Here is a 17,377-nt window from a genome sequence, read left to right as displayed (position 1 = left end):
TCCCCATAGTTACATGATTCATTTGCTCTCTCTTTCCTCTTTCCACCCCCCTCCCAGAGCTGACAAGCAATTCCACTGGATTATATATGTGTTATCACTTGATGCCTATTTCCATATTATTCATTTTTGTAAAACCAAAACCCTAAAACCTATACTCACATAAACAAATGATAAATCATATGTTTTCTTCTGTATTTCTACTCCCACAGTTCTTTCTCTCAATGTGGATAGCATTCTTTCTCATAAGTCCCTCGGGATTGTCCTGGATCATTGCATTGCTAAAAGTAGCAAAGTCAATTATATTTGATGGTTCCATAATGTTTCAGTTTCTGTGTATAATGATCTCCTGGTTCTACTCATTTCACTCTGCATCATTTCATGGAGGTCTTTCTGGTTCATATAGAAATCAAGCAGTTTCATTCCTTAGAGTACAATAGTATTCCATCACCATCAATCATATACCACAATTTGTTCAGTCATTCCCCAAATCAAGGCACACCCACTCACTTCCCAATTTTTTACCACCACAAAGAGCATGACTATGAATATTTTTGTACAACCCTTTTTATTATCTCTTTGGGGGTACAATGGGTTAAGTTGTAAAGTTATGAAGAGCTAAGCAGAGAGTTTAATATTTGATCCTAGTTGCAATAGGGAATTGTTGAAATTTATTGAGAATGAGAATGTTATAATCAGATCCATACTTAAGGATATCTCACTGGTGGCAGTGTGAAAGATGGACCATAGGAGGAAAGGTGTGATGCAAGGAGACCAGTTAGGAGGCTATTGCATTATTCTAGGTGAGAGGTGAGGAGGGCAGGAACCAAGGTGGAACTTTATGAGTGCTACCAACAACAAATATCTTATGAATGATTAATTCAAGAGTCCTCTGTTGGTATAGTCAGTCTTGGGCAAGTCACTTCCCCTCTCTGGGCCTCAGGTTCTTTATTTGTAAAATGAAGATATTGGACGAGGAGACCTCTAAAGCTTTTTTTTTTAGATGCACATCTAAAGCCCCTGAACCTACAACTTGGATTGGAATCCCATTCCTATAAGCAACCAGTTGTATGTCCATAGACATATCCTTAAAAATCACTGAGTCTCAGTTCCTTCAGCTGTAAAGTGGGCGAGGAAAGAGCTTTGTAAATCTTAAAGTACTGTACCTAAATGTGAACTAACATTTAGCATTCTTCTCCTATTGTTAACCAGGTGAACTTCAGTCTCAAAAAAAAAAAAAAGTATTCAGTGGTCTACCTGAGCTGGCATCAGTCTTTTTTCTAGTCCTATTGTATATTCCTTCCCTAAAGGACTCTGGGCATCAGACAGTTAAACTACTCTTTCTATTCACCAAACATACCCAGAGCTTTTCTCTCCTCCAAACTTTTGCTCACTCTCTTCTCTATGACCGAATGTCCTATCTTCCTGACTCACCTTCTTGAATTCTTAAACTAGTCTTTAAAATTCAATTCAAATGCCATTTCTTCCAGGAAGTCATCCCTGATCCTGCTTCAAGCCCCATATAGAACTTTGTTTTGCAACTATTTAATGCAATTGTTATGTTTCATTGAATTTCATAACTATCTGTCTTATCTCTATACTCAGTTTTGGGGTGTATGGGTGTTTCCCTCTAGTATGAAGACTTGCCAAGCCCCTTTGTTGTCCACCTGGCACTCAACTCCAAGAAGTTGTAACATGTGCAGCAGCTACACCCTGGTAAAACCATTTCAGTAAATAGGCTAAACCAGGCTGAGAGAAACTGATGGGTCACAAACCTGATGGTGAGTTAGGGGGTATCTATCCCAAACATATGAAGACTTTCTCTGGTAGAACGAGTAGATGAGAACAATTTGTTCCAAAGGCCAGGAAGGTGTCTTGAAGCAGGCTCTGTGGAACACTTAGAACTTGATCAGGACATCAAAGACACCAAGGCTATCACTAGCTGTTCAGACTTTTGTCATTGGACTTGATGACTCTGGAAGAGAGAGAGTGAGGCTGATGACTTTGTGCAACTCTGCCTCACTTACATCAAGTCTTTGGTTCTTGAAAACCAAGGACAAACAACAATATACTCAGTTGTAAGCTCCACTGGGGCAGAGATTGCTCTTAGGCTACTCATCCTTTTATCTCTTCATTTAAAGGTCAATGTTTTGCATACATAACAGGCATCTAACAGATTTTAAAAATATTTTATTTCACCCCCTCAATGACATGTAAAAACAAAATTTTAACATTCATTTAAACAAAGTTTTGATTTTCAAATTCTTTCTCTCCTTCCCACCCTCCCTCCCTCACTGTCTCTCACCCATCCCTCCTCCTGAGATGGTAAGCAATTTGATGTAGATTTTACATGTACAATCACACAAAATATTTTTTCCTTATTAGTCATTTTGTGGATGAGATCTCAAACAAAAAAAGTAGAAAGTGACATACAGTATGTTTCAGTCCGCATTCAGATTCCGTTCTTTCTTTGAGGGCAGATGGCATTTTTCCTTACGAATCTCTGGGATTGTTTTGGATTGCTGCATTGTCCAATAACTAGGCCATTCACATTTGTTCATTAAAAATATTTTTACTGTGTACAGACTTCTTCTGGTTCTCTCACTTCACTTTGTTTCAGTTCATGTAAGTCTTTCCAGATTTTTCCAAAATCATCCTGCTTGCCATTTCTTCTAGTACAATAATATTCTATCACAATTATAGCTCACAACTTGTTCAGCTATTCCCCAATTGATGGGCAACTCCTCAATTTCCAATTCTTTTCTACTACAAAAGAGCTATTCTTCCACAGATAGGTCTTTCCTTCCTTTTTAAGGTCTCTTTGGGATACAGACCTAGTAATGTGTTGATGGATCAAAGGGTATGCACAGTTTTAGAGTCCTTTGAGTGCAGTTCCAAGTTGCTTTTCAGAATGGTTTGATTAGATCACAATTCTACCAATGGTGTATTAGTGTCCCAATTTTTCCACATCTCCCCAAACATTTATCATTTTCATTTTCTGTCAAATTGGCCAATCTAATAAGTGTGAGCTGGTACCTCAGAGTCTAAAAGATGTTTGTCAAATAGGATAGGACACCTCAGAATAGGATAGTTTAGGACAGAAGATAGGATAGGAAAGGAAAGGATAGGATAACTTAGGATAGGATAGTATGGGACAGAAGATAGGATAGCATAGCATAGGATAGGATTGGATAACACAGAATAGGAAAACTTTGTGCAAAATAGCATAGGATAGGATAGCACAGCACAGCATATCAAAAGAGAATAGTATAGCACAGGATAGCATAAGACAGAGGATAGGATAAGATAGAATAGACCTTTGTTCTTTTCACCTCAGCAGAGAAAGCAAATTTCCTTCCTCTAATCTTATCTAAGCTCCTTGTTCTATTCTAGGATTCAGGTCAACTTCTAAGCAATTCAACAACAAGCACGCATTAATTATCTATTATGTACCAGACACTGTGTTAAGTGGGGACATAAAGATATAAGTGGAAACATTTTTTGCCCTTAAGAACCTTACTATCTAGCTGGATGAGAGAATATGTACAAATATTTTGTTTACCTGCTTACAAAGAGGATCAATGACACCATGGGGTGATGTCTAGATTGGATTTAAGAAAGGTGGAATTGCACAAAATCATTGTCCTTACTGTCTCTTCTAGAATCATTCAAGTCCAGTGGCAAGACAAAGGTAGGATGACTGGTGATGAACCATTTGCATCTTTGATGTCTGACCAAACTCTAAGAATGTCACAGCACCTGCTTCAGGCACCTTCATGGTTGTTGGTACAAACTGTTCCCATCTGCTGGGACAGACAGTTTTCCTGGAGTATGGCCACTGTGCAAGCTACAGTTTCCTGGAGCCATAAAAGTTGGGTGAAAGGTGAACACCAAAGGTGGATGAGAAACCCTGAAAAGGGCTGGGCAAACTTTCATACCAAAGGTACTAATTTCTCTGAACACCCCATACATCTCTTTGATACACTATGAGCTCCTTAAAGACCAGAGCAGTCTCATTTTTGTATTTTTACCTCTTGCACCTAGCACAGTGCTCTTACATATAGAATATACTTAATAAATACTTTAGGCTGGTTGACCAATACACTGAGTTTCTCATACCAGAGTTAGAAATCAGCTCCCTAGAATTTCTAAAATCAAACCCTTTAAAATTCACAAACTGCCTTAAGCTCCAGGGATCTTTAAAAGAGTATAGAAAGGTCATTAGATAACGCCCATTAAATATAGTCCACTGACTGTTTTAGGCAACTGTGGGGGTGTTCAGCAGGTATGAAAAACTCTTTATTAATGTTGCTGTGGATTCTTGTAAAAATATTTGCTCTACTCTATAAAAATATGGGGAAATCCTTAATTTTATCGATCCCAAGACTTGTGGGTTTGGGATCTTCTGGTCCCTTACATTCCTGTCATTCCTTCAGGAACACCAAATCCAATCCCCAGGCTATTCCATTATAAGCCACACTCTATCCTTAACTTTTAGGAAGCATTATTCTGTTTTATTGAAGGAAGAGATGCATAAGAGAGTACTCATACAGTGACAACCCATGACAGCAAGTAACAAAGGGATGATATCTCTAGAGTTCAAGATGTCACCAGTGCCTTGTGGGGTTGGCCAAGGGCTATCCCATCATGCATGCCTCATCCCTATAAGGTGGGATCTGTATAAAAGCTCTCCCTACAAGCTGCTTTTTAGTCTACAGTTTCTCAGTCCTTGGATCCATTTAGAGGAAAGAGGTGAGTTATCTTCAGGATGATAGTCTTCTCTAGACATTTGCTCTAGTTTCTAGGACTCCATAGGGTGATGGCTGGACATTTTAGATTGGAGGACATTGGCATTCCTTTACAAACCTCGAAAGGCCTGATTTTCTAGGAAGCTTTGTGTGGCTAGGAAAGGTAGGAGTGGACTGGAGAGGCTTCCTAGATAGAGTTGACCTTAAGCTACAAGTTCTCTTTTGGATATTTAGCTCTCTTTTGAAGTAGAGGGCATTGTAGAATGAGGACAGGGGTGAGAATGTTAAGGAGAGGTCTGGGAGAAGGAGAATTCCACATCAATGAGGATCTTCATGGAGAAGGAAAGATAACAATTTGTCAGGGTCCTTACAGAAGGGGTTCTTGAAGCCAGTTTGCCTCAACTACTTCTGAGAGCCCTTCCAACTGAGATTTTGAGCTTCTGGAGCTGATAATACTGGTCTTCACAAGGAGAGAAAGAATAACAGAAGATAAGGAATTAGAGGTCTTAGAATCAGGAGGAGCTTGCATCATAAATTCAGATCAGGACCAAATCTCTCCATTATGGAGATGCTGCATTGAAACTTCTCTGATAATGTAGGATAATTTACAGAAGTGTAGCTCAGAGATGGGGGAAACAAGATTTATTCAGCTGGTTAGAAACTACTAGAAGGGGACCTTCTGGACATTATGTCCTGTTCAGCAGGCAAGTCATTAGTTATAGGTTGATATGCCTCTCTTAATCACCCCTCTGAAGAAAAATAGGTCATTTTCCCACCCTGTAGAATTGAGGATGGGGAGCTTTATTCTGGAATAATGAGGTAAGAAGAGAGAGCAGCTATTATAGTCTGTGGAGTCTCTGGTCCCAAGTCTGACCTTCTGGGGAACAGGAAGCAGAAATCAGAGAGGGTCCTGACCTGGACGCTCTCCTATGTAGGTAGCATGAGGCCAAATGTTATACATTACCTTGGGTGCTTGGGATGCTTCCTTGAAGCCAAGAACTGCAGTAGAACATGGGAGGGGAAGGATTTGAAGAGAGTAGCTTATGGATTTCTATTTGCATAGCACTAGGGATTAGACTTCTGATTTCGCTGTAACTTCCTGGTGAAGAAAATCTATTCTCTGCAATTTGAAATTTTAATGAGTTACCTAGAACACCAAGAGATTAAGTGATTGTTCAGAGTCTCATTCTAGTATATGTCAGAGGCAAGAATAGAACTCATACTTTTTGACTTCGGATAGGCTCTTTATCCACGATATCACATTGAGCCTCTTGTTTATATCAAGACTTTAATTCAATTAGCTTGAATTCTGTTCATCCCAGAGAGTTTGACTCTTCTGCCATTATTTGTCTGGGGTTTCTGGATTCAGAGAGGCATATGATGACTCCCTGGGTTCATATTTTTAAAAAGGAAAATGAAGTTTTATTATTGAACATTAAGACTTTCACATTTTCTTTTAGGTTTCCTGAGCCCCAGCAAAGATGAGTTGCCAGCAGAGCCAGCAGCAGTGCCAGGCCCCTCCCAAATGCCAGAACCCAAAATGTCCTCCCCAGGTCTCTGCACCAACCCTTGCTCCATGCCCACCCCCAGAATCTTCCTGCTGTGAACCAAGCTCAGGTTGCTGCTGTGTGACAGGCTCTGGGGCCTGTTGTGCATCTACCTCTGGAGGTTGCTGTAATTCTGGTGCTGGGACAGGAGGTGGTTTTTCCCTGTTTCCCCATCGGCCATGGAGATCCTACCGATTCTGGAATCTGAGATCCAGCAGTGATTGCTGTGGGAGTGGAGGCAATCAGCCAGGCTCTGGGGGCTGCTGCTAACCTTTTCCCTTGTCTCTCCAAGAGGTTGGAAGAACCATCTTGGCAGAACCTTCACCATGGAAGAACCAAAGGCCAGTACCCTGCCCCAGCCTGCAGCTTTCCTTCCTACTTCACTCCTCCTGGGGCTGGAGCTGCTGAGATGTTCCAGGGAAGGCTTTAAGCTTTATCTATCCTAGAGATCCCCAAGTTTCCCCAGCAACATGTATCTGTTTGCATTTTGACCTGACATCTCTTAATCTTGGCTCTGCAAACCTGTGTCAAGGAGGCCTGGACTCTGAGATTATCTCAGCTCTCAGCTCTTTCTTTCTGAATAACAATAAAATTCAATGCTCCCAGAAGGAATCAGTAGTTTCTTTCTTTCTTTCCTGGTACCAGTTCTAAGACAGAAGAGCAGCAAGGGTTAGGAAACTGGGGTTCAGTTACTTGCCCAGGGTCACACAGCTAAGAAGTATATGAGCCAAATTTGAGGCCAGATCCTATTGGGCTATCTAACTGCCCCAAATGAGTAGTTTCTTGACTTTTATTCCCATTTATTCTTCAGCCACTAGTTCTGCCTCTGGTTCTTTGGGATTACTAAGAGAGAACAGACTCAGAAGTTGCTATGGGGGGTGGGGGGAGCAGCCTCCCACAGGGGATGGGGTCTTGGAGGTGGAACGGTGTTGGCAGAATGATGGATGGGACACAGCTTTCGCATTCGACCCACAGCACAGGTTTCACAGGATAAACTGCTCCACCTTGGCTGAGGTCTGGCTTTATTTTATAACCTCAGGATTACACATCTACTTGGCACACAGTTTCATTCTAAACATACATGTTTCCATGGAACCTAACAACAGACAGGAAGCCTAGGGAGATAGTCAAGGAAACATTGTTGCTAAGTGCAGGATCAGAGGGTAGAATCAACATGACCCAGATATAGGTTAGGGAATTCAGAGAGATTTGCCAGAAGTTTTTATGCCTAGAAAAGAGGGTCCTATCTAAGTGGGCATATAAGAATCCTTAGGTTTAATTTTGTAAGTGGGCTCTCTTGGTAATATCCTAGGGGGACAGAGTGGTACATCTGTATTAACCTTGCAAGCATGTTGCTCTCATTTATTTTTCCTGGGGCTAAGTAAGAATAATAATCCTAGCAATTCCAATAATAAAGGGATGTTAATAAGGAAAGTCACTTAGTGGGGTTTCAGTGGGTGTTTCCATCCTTCTTGGGGGCTGCTTTGTAGTCCCTGGTTTTCACATGGACCATGTCAAACAGTGTGGTCTTTGATGGCTCCTGGAAAGAAGGCAAGTTAAATATTGCTGTTATCTTCTGGGAATCATCACAGCCACAGCTGGGAATCTCTGATGGTGGGTCTGTGGAAGGCAGAGTGTGGCTGTCCACAGCTAGTTCTAGGATATTAGTTCCTCCTTGTCCTAAAATGATGGGAGCTTAACTCCTCACTCTTCTCTTCCAACTGTTCCAGAGAGATTAGCTAAAACAGGTTTCTGGGAGATCCCTAGGATGTTGATGTCTTTAGGCTGCATCTTCATAGGGGAGTTAAGATCTCTGCCCCAGGAGAGTCAAAATCTTGGGACAACATTCAGGGTCCTGTTTTTCTTCATCCACAATATTTAAGTGGGGAACTTTCCTGGCCACTGCTTCTAGGTCATGTTTCCTATACACCTCCCTCCATTTATAGTCTCTGAATGAAGCCTTAACCATGCCCCTGTGGTTGTACCCTGGCCAATTTCCACTTTTACTTTTGATTTTGTCTCCTTAAGTGGGGAAGGGATGGCAACAGACATTTATTAAATGCCTACTGTGTGCAATGCCCTGTGTTAAGTGCTTTACAAATATTATTTTTCCCAAATTAGAATATCAGTTTGTTGATGGCATAGATGGTCTGACTTGCTTCCATTTATATCCCCAGGGTTTAGCTTTGTTGTTGTTTTTTTTGCACCGAATATGGTAATTTTATTAATGGTACCCGATATAAGACTCTATGCTTCTCTCCTCTACCTCTGGGTAGTTTGGGACAAAGATGCAAATGGGGCATGGCATCCTCAGTATAGGGACAAAGGTTAGGGATGTGGACTCCCCACTGGTGGAACTCCCTCTTTTTTCCCCTAGGGGTAAAGATCCATGGCTTTTCACTTTACTCCTTGGAGACCATGTAGACCATGAGATCTACTACATGTACTACTACAAGTACATAAAATGTACTTATTGCTATACTAGGAAATGAGCTTGACAAAATGATCATTGAGGGCAATACCAGCTCCAGCATTAAAAGAACAGTAAATATTACTGTTAAAGTCATAGGATAAGGGGCAACTAGGTAGCACAGTGGATAGAATGCCAGACCTGGAGTCAGGAGGACCTGAGTTCAAATCTGATATCATATACTTCCTAGTTGTGTGAATTTGGACAGGTCACTTAACCCCAGTTGCCCAGCCTTTCTTGCTCTTCTGTGTTGGAAATGAAATTTAGTATCAATTCTAAGACAGAAGACAAGGGTTCAAAAAAAAATTAAAGTCACAAGGTACAATCTGATCCTCTGTGTAACCCAAGATGCTAGTCAAGGAGCCCTCTGATGCTTGCTTCAGGTGGGCAAGTCAGACTATTGTCCTTTTCAAATAGGTGCACACTCTTTTGAACTTTGCCCCTTTCTTGATCCACAACAGTCTTTCTTTTACAGGAAATCATTATCCTCCTCTTTGCTGCTCCTTGCCACCATGATTGTTGTACTTTTATAGGTCAGCTTGAACCAGTCACATTGAAGACATGAGTTTCATTCATCCTTCCTATTATTTTCTCCTTTTTAGATTCCAAGATGATCTGTACCAGTAGAGCCCCAGAGCCATTGCTGTCAGCTTCCCTGCACATTCTAAATTTGTAGGGATAGGATTCTGAGTCCTGGTCCACAGTACTCTCAAAAGCTTTTTGCCAAAAAGTCAGATCAACTTCTTGTCTATGATCTAGTCCTCTGACTCTTTATCTTTCTCCTCTATCAAGTCATATGCTTTCTCCCCCCTGCGGGCCCCCCACCCCCTGAAAAAATGGAAGGAGAAGAGCAGCAAGGAAGTCTAAGTTGGGTTGTAAATGGGAAAGTTCATCAATCAGAAGTCAACATACCCAGGGCAATTTGGTGGAGTACCCATCTACTGAGGGAGTCTTATATGTATGTGTGTTGTCTCTCCCATTTCAAGGTAAGTTTCTTATGGAAGGGCTTCAGAACAAAGGATTTCACTGTTGTCTTTGTTTCCCAGGTACTTGGCACAGTTCTTGACACAAGAATAGACATTTAATAAACACTTACTAATAAATAGTTTGAGATAAGATAGGGTAATGCTATGCTACCTTCATTCATTCTTTTTCCATTACATCTAGGTCTTGATTAGTATGAAAAATGAATCTTGTGAGTCATTTGTTGTGAAGTGATTGCATTATTCAAATTTGCATGGCATGTTTTCATTGGACTGGAACCAATTACCATAATTTACATAATTATAACTTGGAATAATGCTAATTTGAATACATGCAACTACTTTACAGATACACAATTTTTCACAATAATTGAGACCTATTTCTCTTGAGATTATAAATTGGCCATTCCTTTATGTAGTTCTATAAAATATGTTCCCAGTAATTTGATGAGTATAGCAGGAAGTCTATAATTTAAGTCATATAATACAAAATTATTATTTATATTGGTACATCCTGATCATAGGAGAGTAAACAGTTTTTCATTTGTCTCTCTTCATTCTGTAAAGAGAGTTTTTTATTTGCATTATTTGTATACATATTATATACATATGTATAAACATATATACATATATAGTCTGTAAATTTGTATTATTTAAATATTTTATATATTTATAGGTAGGCTAACTCCCAGGTATTTTATGGCATAACTGTTATTTGGCAAAATGAGCACATAGTTGGAACTTAATAAGTTTATTGATTAATTTTGGTATTATTTCCCTTTTTTGTCCTTTATCTCTTATTTTTATTAGTAATGTATATAAATGCTTCAGGGGCAGCTAGGAGGCATAGTGGATAGAGTGTTGGGTTTGGAATCAGGAAAACTCATCTTCCTGAGTTCAAACCTGGTCTCAGACACTTACTAGCTATGTGACCCTGGGAAAATCAGCAAACCATTATCTGTGACAAGAAAACTCCATATAGGGTCATGAAGAGTTGGATATGATCAAAATGACTGAACAATAAAATAGAAATGCTTCACCATTTTTCTAGTTGAGACCATACTCCCAGTTCACACTTCTGGGCTCTAGATTCCATTTCTACTCCTTCACTCCGCTGAAGCTGTCTAGGTCCTTACACTATAAGACATTTTCACACCATGTTACTGTTTAAGTACGCTACTCTTTCTGTTATTCTATCTTTTCTATCTCTAGTTCTGGGAATATTGCCATTACATACAAGGAGAAAGGACTCATTAATCAGTTAATTTGTGACTCCACTCACCAGCCCCAGGATTTCCCTGATTAAGACACCCAGCCCTATCCACCACTCCTGTAGGTATGTTGTCTTTCCATATTAGAAGCAAAGTTCCTGCAAGGCAGGAGCTGTTCTTGCCTTTTCTGTTTGTGCTCTGTGAATTTCAGATTTACTCCACCCTGCTTAGTCTAACAAAACAGGAATGTCTACACCCCTACTTAAGGATTAGGTGTTGAGGAGGATGGCCTATGACAGAAATGTGCTAGCAAATGACAAATCAGAAACAACTGACAAACCCCCTGGTCTGTCCTAAGTCAAGCTTAAGCTACCATTGGTACATGTGAGACGCAGGAAGTGATGTAAAAACAGTCTACATATTTCACGTCACTTCCTCTCTCTGGGGCTTTTTTTCTCAGAGAGGTGGCTCTGGCTCTTGTGGCAGAGAGGTGGCTGGTGGCAGTGTGCTAAACATCTTGGCATCTTGGCGTGGCTGCAACTATTGTCCGGGTTTGGTGGTGAGAGTCCTGGATGCAATACTGGGAGAAACTTAGTAGCCTAGTTCAGGTGAGGCATCTTCTCTGAGCTCTCTCGGAATTTTGGCTGATTCTTCCTTTTTCCTTTACCTTGTAAAAATGCCATCCTCCTAGGAGGCCCCTCATTGTAGAGGAGGCCTTGTGACTGGAAGGTCTCTGAACTCCCCTTGGCTCAGGTTAGGCCAGAGAAACCCTATACTCTTTTCTCTCTCTTTTCTTATTTCCTTCCCTCTATATTAATTAAACCACCATAAAATTTCCAAAACGGACTTCTGTATTTTGTTTTTGGGATTTGAATTAATCCCTGGCAACCAATTAAATTTATATTCAGTCTCAACACTAAATTTACCCTTACAGTTCCCACTACTAAGCATGCAGCCTGGTATGTAGCAAGTGCTTAATAAGTGTCTTTTCATTCATTCATTCATATTAGCAAAGGCAGAACTTATGCAAAATGAATATAAGGTAGTTTGGGGAAGGAAAGCTCTAGTGGTTAAGAGGTTCTGGAAAGACCTTACTTCATATAATAGGTGGCTCTTATGCTAAGTTTTGAAGGAAACCAGGGACTTTGAGAGGCAGAGGTGTGGAGGGAGTGCAATCCAGGCATAGGGAACAGCTAATAAAAAAACACAAAGATATCCTGTGTGCAGAACAGAAAATAGACTCATATGGTTAGATAATAGAATTCATTGGTAGAAATAAAATATAAGAAATTTTAGTTGTTTTTCAGTTGTGTCTAATTCTTTATAACCCCATTTGAGATTTTTTAAAATATAATTTTTGTTTTAAATATTTTTCCATGGTTACATGATTCATATTCTCTCCCTCCTCTCTTCCCTCCCACTTTCTGGAGCCAACAAGCAATTCCACTGGGTTATACATGTATTATCACACAAAACCTATTTCCATATTCATTTGGGACTTTTATGGAAAAGATTCCTTCTCCAGAGCATTTTACAGATGAGGAAATTGAGGCACATAGGGTTAAGTGACTTGTCCAGGGTCACACAGCTAATAAGTATCTGAGGCTGGATTTGAACACATGAAAATGAATCTTCCTGACTCTAGGCCCAGAGCTCTCAGTAATCTATCCTAGAGATCATAAAAAATTATTTGCTACTGGCTAAAGAAAAAAAAAGGGAGAAAAGTAGCTCAGTGGAGCAGCCTTGATAAGCCAGGAACTGATGCAATTAAAAAATATAAAAAATTAACCTAAGATTATAAACTCTTGAGGGGAAAAAAATCTCTTTTTTTAGAAAGAATTATTGTAAAGCAGTTTGAAAGAAATTAAATTTGGGCCAAGTACTAAAAATTTAGTACCATGTACCAAAAATATATTTCAAATGTATATTCTACTTTAATATAAAATGTCATCCCATAAAAATAAATAGAAAAGAACCAAATCTGGTACCTTTATAGTTAAGGCTATTAGGAAAAGACTTACTTAAAGAAGAAAAAGAGAAGAATATGTAAGATGGAAGAGCTTCTGCAGAAATAAAATATAGAATTGGAAAGGAAATGGCAAGATAAAAGTAGTTTCAGTAAATATCTTTGAGAAAAATCCCCAAAGTATGTGGGGAATTAGTGCAGTATTTGACATCAAAGGTCATTCATTAGTAAATGGTCCAAGAGTATGTAGAGCTGTCAAAAGACACACTGCAAATGAGTAAACATAAAAATGAACTGAAAAAATCAAATCACCAAAAGATAAAGACAAATTAAAACGTTTTTGAATTTTCATGTCATATCATAAAAATTGTCAAATATTACAAAACATTGAAATTGTCCAATTAAAGGAATTTTGAAAGATTACTGATAGTACCAATGTATTATTTATTGGTCAAGTTATGAAGCCATTGAGCCATTGTGGATATCAGTTTTTAATTATACAAGGAAAAAATGACTAAACTATACCTTTTGATCTAGAGATCTAAATATTGGACACAGGACTCAAGAAAGTAAAGGATGGAAATAAATGCCCAATATGTAACAAAATATTTATAGCAATACTTTTTGTGGTAACTAGAACTGGAAATGAAGTGGGTGCCCATTGACTGGTAGAACTGCTTAAAATCCAAACAAACCACTAGGGTGCATTAATAGAATAGAATACTATGAAGCTGGAAGAAAAGATGAACTTTGGAGCCACTAGGTGGCTTGGTGAATAGAGCACCAGGCCTGGAGATGGGAGGCCCTGGGTTTGAATTTGGCCTCAGAGACTTCCTAGCTGTGTGACCCTGGACAAGTCACTTAACACCAATTTCTTAGTCCTTACTGCTCTTCTTCCTTGGAACCAATACTCAGTTTTGATTCCAAAATAGAAGGTAAGGGTTTAAATGAAAAAAGAAATGATGAACTCGAGGAATTCAGAAAAACACAAGAAGATTTGTTTGAACCAATCTTGGACAATACAGACAGAACCAAAACAATGAATGTGTTGCCTGCAACAATGTACCAGGACATTTGAACATTTGTAGGGAAGTCAAATTCTGGCTAGTTGAAAAGACAGCAAATATCTTAGGGAACAGATGATTCAGAATATCTCAGCTCTCACAGCAGAAAGAAATACTAGAAAGGATGATGAATAGAATATTGTCCATCTCATCAGATACAGAGTTGTATTGGAGTTCTTTGCTTAATTATCCTTTTTAAGAGAGGAGTCAATCTAGGAGTGGGTGAGAGTGGAAATAACTGCAATATAGAGAAAAAAAAATTGCAGCCATAAAGGAGGTACTGGAAGGACCCAATGGAATTCACAGGATACAGAAGTTTGAGACTTTTTCCTTAGTGTATGAGGAGAGTGAATTGCCTCACAATGACCATCTCTCCTATCCCACAGCATAGGATAGGAATGGATTTCTAGGAACCAGACATCTGTTTAATACAGAAGAGGCTAAAGAGGACAGATTTTGGAAGAGCTAAGAGATTTCAAAGATCAGCCCCAGCCCACAGAGGGAAGACAGAAACATTTCAAAGATCTTAGACAGAAAATAAACTGGATTGAGGAAACTGGGACAGAGGTATCCGAACTAAGGCAAGTCAGTGAGATTTGTGTCCAATATGAGGCAAACTTGGTCTAGTTCTCTATTTCTTTTTCATTCTTTCTTACTTGTCAATAGTTTGCACCTGTACCTATTCTTTTGTTTAAGAGGACTGTAAAAGAAAAGAAAAACTTTTCTCCCACATTGAACCCTCCCCTTTGATTAAAGTTGCATATATTGCAGTTATGAAGATTTACTATAAGGAAAATTACAGGAAAAATAAAGTGGGCTAAGCTAAGTTTCTAGGTGCATGTCTGGAAAGACTTTGAATGATGGCAATTAAAGTAGAGAATAGTCAGAGTGATTAAACTAAAGACTCCTGTGGAAAGGAAAAGACAAGCACCTGCCATGGGGGAGACACAGATCCTACTCTCAAGGAATACTCAGCCTCATGGAGGAAGGGAGAATACAGCCATTTCCCCCAGAGAACTATCAAAACGATGTGGATAAAATAGTACAGATTTCTTCCCCCATTTATATGTTTATTCCCAATATAATAAAGTTGTACATAGCAGCAGCTTTTACAATAAGGGTAGAGACAAAGGAAGAAAGGCGATGGAATTACATGTTTAAAGGCCATTATCCAGTAGTGAAGAAGAATAAGAGAATCAGAATAACTCAGTCAATAGAAATATCTGAACAAAATTGATTTAGGTATATAAATGAGTTCAATGAGTTTTTCATGAAGATACAAAAGTCACTTCAGAATAGAACAAAAAATAAGTTCCTGTAACCCCATTTTACACAAGAGGACCAAGTAAGGGTCTACAGTGGTGCTTTTCTGTTAACTGGTTATTTTGTAGTCTGGCATCACAGGAAACACAGTCTCTTGAAATTAAAATCAAGGGGCTCCATAACCATCTGACATTCTTTCAATGTTATATCTGTGATTGGAAATGTACATGATGGGAACTCCAGGGATATTCTGGATTCTTTACTTACGGTCTGGATTAACTGTAGCCACAATATAACAATTATGCTGAGTGACTCTCTGGACTAAGCAATCATCTGCACATGTTCCTTTGTGTGAGCATGGCAATTGTCCAAATCGCTGGTCCTTGGCAATCCTCAGGGCTACTTGGTATTTCTGTCTCAGTTTTTCTGTTTCAGCCATTACACAGTCAGTTATGCAAGGAATACATTTGGCATACAGACAATCCATCACTGATTTCACTAAGTTCAGCATGGCTTTGATGGAGAAATTGATAAAGTTGGTGTCAACCAGGATGTAGTAAGAGGGTCACAACTGCGTGTCATATTGGAAGAACAAGCAGGACAGGTGTTGAGGGACTTCTCTTTCTTTGAGTGAGTTGGGATCTTTCTTCTCTTTCTTTTTTGGTTTTAATCAATCTTTTTCTTTTAATCTCTCATCTCATAAATTAAGCATTTGCTTCATGCTTGCATATTTCCTTGCTTTCTTTTGCTTCCCCATGTTAAAAGAATAGTATAGATTTCCAGGAAACAATCTGAGAGAAAAAACAGTTTTTATTCTGAGAGGGCACATAGTCTGATAGAGGGGAACTAATTCTGATCTCTAAGGAACTTCTAATCTTAAGAGGGAGACAAAGAAGGGATCCTCCATCCTCACTTTGCCTATTCAAAAGCTAACAGAATAAGAGCTAACTTATGGGGGGAGGGGCAGCTCAGTGGATGGAGAAGCAGGCCTAGAGATGGGATATCCTGGGTTCAAATCTTCTCAGACACTTCCTAGCAGTGTAATCCTGGTCAATTTATTTAATCTCCATTACTTAGCCCTTACCATTCTTCTGCCTTAGAACCAATGTTTGGTATTTATTATAAGTTGGAAGGCAAAGGTTTTTAAAAAAAGCCTAATTATAGACAGAGTCAGAAACAATGACAGAGACAAGATACAAAGTTGGATGATGAAGCATAGATAAGGGACATAGCATGCTGTTGGGGAATGGACACTGGTCTTCAAATGAGAAAATGTGGGGTTCCATTTCTAATGACATTTAATAACTGTGGCCCTGTGCACCCTACTTTATTCCCTAGAAAGTCTCAGTTTCCTCAAATGTAAAATGAGAACAGTAACACGTATTCTATTTACCTTTAGGGTTATTATGAGAAAAGAACTCTGCAAAGCATGAACTCTCACTACTACCACCACCACTACCATCATCAGCATCATCAAGTCCCCCTTTTTTCGTTGTCTTCCTCCTCCTCCTCTTCTTCTTTAGGGTTGTGGGACTAGTATAGTTTAGCACCTAGACAAAAGAGTTGGGAAGAAGTATCAGAATGGATTAGGGGAAGGGAAGTAGAGGAAGGTGTTCTAGATTGGGGAAGTGGTAATTTGTATGAGAGTGAGAGTTTCTCTGAGAGAAGGGAAGAGAAGTGATTTATTGAGTAGGAATAGTGATTCTTATCAAGGCAGAAGGAAGAATTAGGCATCAGAGCAAGGAGAGAGCATGTAAATTCTTGTTTGAAGAGTAATTGGTGGTGATGTGTGCAGGGGGTAGCACTGTGTAGTAGAATTGTCATGGAAAGGAAAGTTGACTAAGCAGGACTGAAGAGTCCTGTTAATGTGTAGTAGACAAGAGAACACAATAGACAAAGAAGTCGATTTCATACTTCCTCCTCCCCCTGCTTCCACCTCTTCTCCCTCACACCATACCCCTTGGTACTGGGGGGGAAAGCCCCAAGTCAGAACTGAGGAATTCTCATTCTTGGGCTCTTCTTTGCCAAAATCTAGCAATAAGGTAGGGATAGCCAGGCAACATAGCAGATAGAGAGTCATCTCTTGAGTTTAGATCTGGCCTCAGACACTTAGTAGCTATGTGACCCT

The 17,377-nt window shown here is 39.4% G+C and overlaps 1 protein-coding gene and 1 pseudogene across 1 annotated transcript; one reads left to right on the top strand and one right to left on the bottom strand.

The window, feature by feature from the left end:
• Nucleotides 1–6,226: 6,226 nt before the first annotated feature.
• On the top strand, nucleotides 6,227–6,562 carry LOC130456908 (late cornified envelope protein 1F-like). Its single transcript, XM_056814652.1, has one exon. It carries the CDS (start codon nucleotides 6,227–6,229, stop codon nucleotides 6,560–6,562), a length of 336 nt encoding a protein of 111 aa, XP_056670630.1.
• An 8,829-nt stretch (nucleotides 6,563–15,391) lies between these two features.
• On the bottom strand, nucleotides 15,392–16,006 carry LOC100619268 (rRNA-processing protein FCF1 homolog; annotated as a pseudogene).
• Between the last annotated feature and the right edge of the window lie 1,371 nt (nucleotides 16,007–17,377).

This window comes from Monodelphis domestica, chromosome 2 (genome assembly GCF_027887165.1).
Source record: "Monodelphis domestica isolate mMonDom1 chromosome 2, mMonDom1.pri, whole genome shotgun sequence".
NCBI classification, from domain to species: domain Eukaryota; kingdom Metazoa; phylum Chordata; class Mammalia; order Didelphimorphia; family Didelphidae; genus Monodelphis; species Monodelphis domestica.
The sequence above is the reverse complement of the archived record's forward strand: the minus strand, read 5'-3'. Positions and strand labels throughout refer to the sequence as shown.